Source organism: Schistosoma mansoni (genome assembly GCF_000237925.1).
Source record: "Schistosoma mansoni, WGS project CABG00000000 data, supercontig 0247, strain Puerto Rico, whole genome shotgun sequence".
NCBI lineage: Eukaryota > Metazoa > Platyhelminthes > Trematoda > Strigeidida > Schistosomatidae > Schistosoma > Schistosoma mansoni.
Genome location: NW_017386110.1, coordinates 199,289 through 208,109, shown reverse-complemented (window position 1 = coordinate 208,109; position 8,821 = coordinate 199,289). Strand labels below are relative to the sequence as shown.

At 32.6% G+C, this 8,821-nt stretch overlaps 1 protein-coding gene across 1 annotated transcript; it reads left to right on the top strand.

Annotated features, from left to right (window-relative positions):
* Positions 1–8,046: 8,046 nt before the first annotated feature.
* On the top strand, positions 8,047–8,292 carry Smp_193740 (hypothetical protein; the record flags this gene model as incomplete). The annotated part of the gene is made up of 1 exon (XM_018792581.1): positions 8,047–8,292. A coding segment is annotated over one exon (246 nt), but the record flags the coding sequence as incomplete, so codon positions are not given.
* Positions 8,293–8,821: the final 529 nt, after the last annotated feature.

The window sequence follows — 8,821 nt, the reverse complement described above, 5'->3', positions numbered from 1 at the left end:
GATCTCACTGTCGTGTTAAAAAACAGCAAAACTAAACTATTATTTTTAATTATATTCCATTACTGAACTTTCGAGATTTACTCTAATAAATCCTATTGACAAGCATTCTTACTTTGAATATTTCTAACCCGAGTCATTATGATGAGCAATTCTTATTTTATATTAACATGTACATATTCACATTTAATTTAAAATATATTTTAGGTGTTTATAAGACTACCTTGCCAATAACCAATCGATCAGTTCTTCTAACAGTTTTTATCCAGATATATAAAACAAGTTTGGTATCCGCTAAGTTTGAAGCAAAAATTTCACCATTAGGTAAGAATTCTACAGTAAATTTTTGTGAGAGCCAAGTCATAGCATTTGCAGGTCCTAATTTGGTAGGTTTTCAGTATAAACCATGTTAACCTCCTTTGTAACGAATAGGTTGCGAAAAATGTCATGACATTAAAGGACACCTCAATCGTGAATGAAGTTGAAAAGTTGCAATTCTTCAATGTTCAACTGAGTATTATGCCTTATACAAGAGCAGCTTATGGTATTCAGATACATACTTTTGGTAAAATACAGGTGGAACCATGTTCCGTCGATTACTTGCTAACAGAAAATAATACAACTAAGAAAGTAAGTTCAAAATATCATGCAGCTTGTTTCCATTTCTTGTGGTTTTTAAAAGACTCTCACAAGGAAGGACAAAGTTTACCAAAATTGTGTCAATAATTTTAAAGCACGAATAACAGTAGTTTGATAAATGACTCCGGTATGATTGTATTTGAATCATTTATATTACCTGTCACTTTATATTGAAGTATCTCAAGTCAATAAACAGGTAAATGGTAGTGAAATCAAAGCTCATTTATAATTGAAACACATTTTTCAGGCGTCTTATTAACTTGGGATTCCAGTGTTTCGTAAGTAATAACAGTTGAACCCTATAAAGAAATGATCCATTAGAAAAAATATAAACAAATAATTATAAACAAACAGTTGGGACCCATAAAATCTTTTAGTTTTATATTATCTCATTAACCTAATCAAATCAATTTTTATTCCTCATTATTTCAATCCATATGAAGGTATTAAGACTGGTATGTTGGTTATTACAGTGGATAACAAATTGTATAAATATGGATAGAAAAGCTTATTCATCTAGTACGTTGAGAATATATTTTCTCCATCATATTAATCACATGAAAAAATTAAGTACCCAAATTTTATATAACAGACGTCCTTTTTAAGGTTGTAGTTGACGTAGATGTATACTGGTAAGAAGACAGTTATTTTGAAAGAATTAAAAGATCATCCATACAGATTTCCCTACAAGTTAACTAGGAATGTTTATGAAGACGAAAATAATAAAAAGGCTGAGACAGGATTCTATAAATAGATTGCGTCATAGATAATTCAGTTCAAAATGCAGAAAGAAGATGAATTATTTGAGTGAAGCTTAGGAACAAGGTGAGAAAGTAAAATCATAATTTATATTTGAAGAAATGTAACGGCTTCTGAAACTATTGACCACTAGGATGATTATTTTCTTCCGAAGTCAGATAGGTAAGATGAACATGTTAACAGTATCTCAGATGGCATCAGCTTTACTAAGGCGGTCAATCTATTGATCACTTAAAAGCAGTTTACGAGTTAGTTTAAAGAAACAGCGTAATTCTATAAAAATCGTTATATTTGGAAGGTCAACACATTATGGAAAATGTCTAGAAAAGTAAGTTAATACATATTTGATAAACAATTAGGACAGTTGCTAGTAATCTAATATACAAAGTTTATCACTCCATCACGGAAAAATAGATTGTCGAATCTATAATTGGCATATGTGCATATTGTGCGTATTGCCTCGATATACCTTAATTCACAAGCATGGTAAGCAGAGATGGATAGTGGCTAGCAGTGTAATCCAGGACGCGCGCTTCGTCCTATTTGGGACTGGTCAGCTGGATGTACCTGCATCTCAGAGTTGATGTTCACTCTGGGACTCGAACCCAGTACCCTCGCTTCAAACGCCATCGCGTTATCCACTCGGTCGCTAGAAATCTAATATACAAAGTTTATCACTCCATCACGGAAAAATAGATTGTCGAATCTATTGAAGCGTTTACGTCGTCAGATTGAGATACGCGCACAATCGAAGTTCACAAAGCAACGATTTGTCTAAAATAGAGGTTCTTTAATGAATAATGTACAAAGATTAGTAAGCAAACTCAACTCAAAATGTGAGGTGTCTAAGGCGTTTACCGTATCTTTTTGTCTGAAATAAAAAATGCTTCCTGTAACAATAACATAAAGAATAATTGCAACATACGATAGTGCAAAAGACAGATGTCAGTTATATCTAAACTTGGTAACAGTTTACCAACAAACTAAAGCCGAACCAAGAGAAAACAATAAAGAAACTGGTGCGATCAAACAAGAGTTAAATAAACACACAATTTGTGAATAACCACTACAATGATTGAGATAAAGTAATTATAATGATAAATATAATAAATGTTGTAAGTATATGTAAATATTTCAGAATATTATACGACAAACGTTACAACATAAGCGTAGAAATTGCCAGGAATTAAACTATTTACCGAATATTGATAAGTAGTATATATATAACTTGCCTAAAATCAAAATCATTTGAATGAACAAGCTTATCTCGTCATTGTACTATTACTATTATCTAAAATCATGTTTGGAGAATATCTAATTATTCACTGATGAACATATCCACTAATTACCTACAGACATCGGAGATCCTTCATTATAATGAGATAACGGCTAGTGAAGAATTTTCATTCTGTACACTTTTAGTAGTAGTCCAATCAGATCTTGACCTTCATGTATAATTGACTCGAATACTAAGATTAGAATTAAAACTTGAATGAATTCGGAGTGAAACATTCAGCTCTGTGTCTGCTTGATAAATAGGAATACCTCTTCATTACCAATAAAATTTATTGTTTCATATAGTGATCCCAGATTTCAAATATCAAAAGGAGGTTGCGTAATGATCAATGGGTTAAAGAAGAATAGGGAGATGACCGTAATATGCAAGTCAGAAATTCATTGTTTCACATTTTACTATATTTTCTATAATTATGGACGAGTTTCCACCAATCCGTATTTGCTACATGTTGCATGTAACATAAACTACGGTTATACCATTAGTATAAATTTGTAGAACCCTTAACAGTAAAGCGTACTACTATTATTATTTTGACTTCTGTTTGACATGGGTTTCAACCAGTTTATTGATTCTAGAGTGACTCTAAATAGTAAAATAATTTGGACATTCCCTTAATCAATAATTCCTAGATTCACATATTATAACATTTAATGTTTAATCAAAACAACGAATGAATATTGTTTAAATCCAAGAGGTGGAAACTTTAAAGGGGAGTTTATTAAACGAAAAAATGTTGTTGGTTATTGTCTCTGCTATGCTTATTAAATGCAATAATATTCCTCACGAAGGCAAGCATAGAGTATAGTTTTTCTCTTATTCAGTGATGTTAAACGGTGTCCTAGTGATAATGAATTAGGAAATTGTTGGGATGATCCTGCAGATTTATTGCAATAGACATGAAAAGCTTAGGAAACATTAAGAAGCATTTTATCCGATCATCGTTTGACTAGATGGTTTGCTAGTAACATCACTAGAGTGAAAAGTCACATGTAGAGGTTCAGATAGGCTGATTACTACACTGCTACTATATTTAGTAGTGATTATAATTCCTTGAAAAAGCTTGGACCAGATTGCCAGCAGAAACGTTGGATTTATTACAAATTCATTCGCTGAGATTTTACAAATATATTATTCCTATTTAATGTCTTACATCAACTCGGCGCTCAAATACTGTGAAACTATTAGCTCTTATTTAGACGAGAGTTCTTCTATATATTTAGTAGTATTCTAGGATTTTCAGGAAAACTCAAGGACTTATAAAATATTATGGAAACCCTATATTTTCTGTGCATAAATGAACCTTTGGAGTAAAGTGCTTCTCTTATATTTTGCGCCTTTTCTCTCGTGTTCAAGTCGCTGAGTAGTTCTAGCTTGCGGATTACGAGACTAGCTTAGGATCCGAATATAGCGTTCAATCAACAAGACTTATCAGAAATATCAACATAAATTTAAATTAATTCCGCTGATTTTCGTAAACAAAGAACTATCACATCACTACTGGTGAATTCGATACTAATAAATGTTTTGATAGTGTATTTTCAGTTTGAGTACTTTACTTACATTACAGATCAGACTAATAACAGAATACACTGTATTTCAAGGGCGAAGAACAACAGGCACAACGCAAATCGGTATATTCAGAAACAAAAACACATTCTATGTTTCTTATAATTTCCAAATAGGAGTAAAATTATTTAACTATCCCAATTACGTCTTGGGTGATAAAATACAAATTTCGTTTCGGATGTATTATGGAACACAAAATATATCTACTTTTGTAGTAACGCTTCCAATAACGTCTATGGTGCAACCCATATCCACTACTCCTGTAAGTTTGATTCATAATTTCATTCAATATTGCATCTAAACAATATTCTACAAATAGAACCTGATCTATCAATGTAGGACATATATGATTTTAAGCATCGATTTAACTTATTTGTATTTGTTACATGAATCTTCCATTGATATGTTCGAGAGCAAATGATCAGTCTCTTGTGATATTCGTGTATCATATCCAGATCACTTCAATGTTGTGATTAAGTCACAAGTGTTGTAAGCAAAATTGAACAGTAGATATCAGTAGAATTCAGGACGTTTATGCAAATCTGAACATAGACGTTAAGTGGATGACGCGTTGTGTGTTCGAAGTACTGAGTTCAAGTCCTCATATGAACATCAGTACTGAAGTACAGGAATATCTTACCACTGAATTCCAAATGAGACAAAACGCGCTTTATATTTATTTTATATTTAGGGTCTTTGAAGTCTTAGATATATGAAACCCTAAACTCATTTGTATGTTATGCTACCCCAGTGATCTATACATTTATCTATTATTCAGATGAATGTGATTTATAGTTTTGCTTTACAATTTTTGGAAATTTCAAGTATCCCTTAACCCTACTCTATCTTTATTTCCAACATAAAATACCTTGGAACTCGAGATTTTGAAACATGTAAAACCGCATGAGCAATTAAGTTTTCCTGACTGAAATGGATGCTTTTTATTGCTCACTCAGATCAAGTCTGGGAAAAATGATCATGACGCGTAAGACAAGAACTCTATACTCGTTTTCAGGGTCATACTGGGAATATTTCACCAATTTATGAGGCACTAGTTCACATATGTACAAGAGTCATGGATTCTACTGCTATTTACTGTCCAACTCTGCTTAAAATACTTGTGACTTAATCACAATATCGAAGTGATTTTCATGGGATGCATATACATCCACTATGACTAGTCAGAATTCAGTGAGAAAATCTACAACGCGATAATCCAAATTACTACAAGTTAAGCTGAAACACTTTTGTTCTGAAGGTATAATATGTGGGCGAGAATGATAATGATAGGTTGTTTTACCTAGTCAGACTTGTGGATACTCTGACAGGCGTTAGATGAGATATACATTCTCCTGTCCTTACAATGATAATAATAATAAGAACAGTGATAATAATGATAATGATGATAATAATAAAAATTATTATTGAAATTCACTTAGAATTGTTTGGAACTTCCCATTGATGTTTTAAGGACTGTAACTGGTCAGTCTCTAATTGGCATATGTGCATACTGTGCACATTGCCTCGATATAGCCTAAATTCACAAGCATGGTAAGCAAAGATGGATAGTGGCTAGCAGTGGAATCCAAGACGCGCACTTCGTCCTATTTGGGACTGGTAAGCTAGATGTATCTGCATCTCAGAGTTGATGTTCACTCTGGAACTCGAACCGTAAACGATGGTTAAATGAAACAACTTATACGCAATCTGAAGATAGTAATAATGTTTGTGAAAGAAGCAAATAATCTTTATAATTCAGTTATTTTGCAAACCGTTATTCTTAATACCAAAAGTTGATCAGTTTAGCTTTGAAAAGGGTGTCGTAAATGAACGTAATATTGTTATCAAGGTTTTTTTGCAAATCCATTCAAAGCATAAAATATGCTGAACTGTACATTCTTTGTAGTTGATCACTTATTAATGATCACCGAAAATACATGTTAGTGTACTCAGTCATGTAATACGGTAATTGTGTTTGTGAGGTGGGCATAACATTTTTTGGCACGTAATGTTAACAGCCAATGTTTTTGAAGTGCACAGCCTTTCAAATTAATGATCTGAATTTTTTATTTTCATTTGTAAATGACATTGTAAACGTTATTTAATTAGAAAGTCTGGAATTATATTTCCAATTCAACAGTTCCCTTTGTTAAACATACTAGACGAACAATGAAAAACTGTATATACATTTTCCATCACAAGGGAAAATAATTACTCTCATACTGTCAAACACTAAATCGCTGAACGTTGAAAAAATAACCTTTTTTGACAAGCATATGTAATGTAGGTTGAATGAAGTGTCAATGAACAAGCCTATGTCTAGCGAAATAAATTTCTATCTCAATTATATGACTTAATGTGAATAAGGTCAATTGTATCAAGTAACCATTATGTAAAACAATTAGTCCCTTTGATAAATTTCGATAATGCAATGAGAAGACGAAGTTTATCAGAATTATGTGATATATTAGCGCAATACATTTCGAACAATCTGATCACACATATACTTGTTAAGACATTTTTATATGAAAATTAAAAGGTCAACTAGACAGGTTAAGGTAAGAAAATAAATAAAGTACACAAAAACGATGTGATGACTACTCTGGATAATAAATAATAGACAAACATCTTCCTCTATTGCGAAACATTTATTTGAAACTGGTCATAAGGTTGACATCAAATCAGCATTTGTAGTGTTGTACAAAAGCCTTCAAGGACGTATACTAAGATTTATTGAAGCTTTGGCTATACGGAAATTGAAACCCCCTTTATGTGTTCAAAAACAATTTGTTCTTACCCTTAACCTACCCTGGTTAGACATTAACACCGTTGGATGCCGGCTCAGTGGTCTATCGGTTAAGGGTTCCGGCTCCAGATTGGTAGGTCATTGGTTCGAATCTCGCGAGTGCAGGATCGTGGGTGCGCAAAGCTAAGGAGTCTCACACTAGGACGAAACGACCATCCAGTGCTTCCATGTTTTCCATGGTGGTCTAGCTACAATTGACTCATGATTTCAACAAAAAAATCACTAAAAATATCCACAAACATCGCCCTTCTGATAATCACGTTGTGATAAAGCTCTGTAGAATAGACACTGGGAGGGAATCTAGTGTAGATATACATTTAAAGCAAATTAACGTCCTATTCCTGTAAACGAAGAAAACCGAGAGTTATAACAAGATATACTGATGTTGACATCAAATCCCACATCACATCGATCACCATTTCCCAATACACATTGATTTTTTGTATCATAATCTAATTTTGAGTCCTCATCTATCTGTTACGGAATTTACTAAGGATAAACTAATGTGCTTCATTGAAATAAATTTTGGATCCGATTAAAGGGGTACAGATCTAGTGAACATCTGTCAGTTAGCATCAAAAGGTACGGCCGTTTATTTCGCGATATTTGACTTAGTGATTGTCGATTTATATCAAAAAATTTGTGGTTACAGACTTTAGTAACTGAAATACAAAAATATCAATGTTTACCATGGAACAGTTTAAATTGCACAGCATTATATATGCAACATCAAATATAGTACCAAGACACGTTAGCTACCGGTAATTTTCAATCAAATCTGAATATCCCATTTACCCAAATACTTTTCTTTGAAATCAGACTTAAATTAATCAGTCATGCTCATTTGCCTAACATTTATTATTCTACGCAAATCATTTCAGATGAATGCTTATAACCCAAATATAAACTACGTGTAAATATAAATGTAAATTGTAATCATTCTCTTAACTTGTTATCATTTGCAAACATTATTTGAAATTAGGTCCCTAAAACTCCTGTAGTTACCATTGAAAAAGTCGAACCACGAAGTTCACAACCAGCGGTAAACTTTAGTACAGTTGTAGAAGTTCGAGTGAAATTCGTTAAAGACTTTGTCTACATACCGGTAATTTTTCAGTTACAAGTAAATTCAAGTGAAGCAATTATAATCAGACAAAGTATTCAAACAATTGGATATCTATTGAAAACTGTAGCGCCTGTGGGTTCTGATCTTTCTGTTAAACCGTAAGCTTGATTATTAACCGTATTCTCATGTATATGTAAATGTGAATACATAATTCATTATATATATATATATATATATATATAAGATAACGCCCCAACGTTGTATGAATCAGAAGGTGAATACGAAGTGTTGAATATGATTATTATTGTACCACGCACATATTGGCAAAATTACAGGCACGTTAAGCAAACATGAAAGAGTAATGTCGAAAAGCAAGCGGGTGAGCGTGCGAGTCGAATGGGCGAGAGTGTGAGTGATCAAGTCTATGAACGAGTGTGCGAGTTTTTGAACAGGATTAAAATGTACATATGGAAATGAATAAATCATCAAATCAATTAAGCGACTAATATTAAGGCTAGTAGAATGAATAAATGCGTACGCAGTAAGCAAAACTCAAGCGTACATATTCATACAAGTGCAACATTAATAAAGGTACAATAGTATGAATAGGTTGTTATTGTACGAATGACTCTGTCCGTTAAATAATTTAACAAGAAGGCCTTGACCAAATTAAATATGAACAAACTCAATT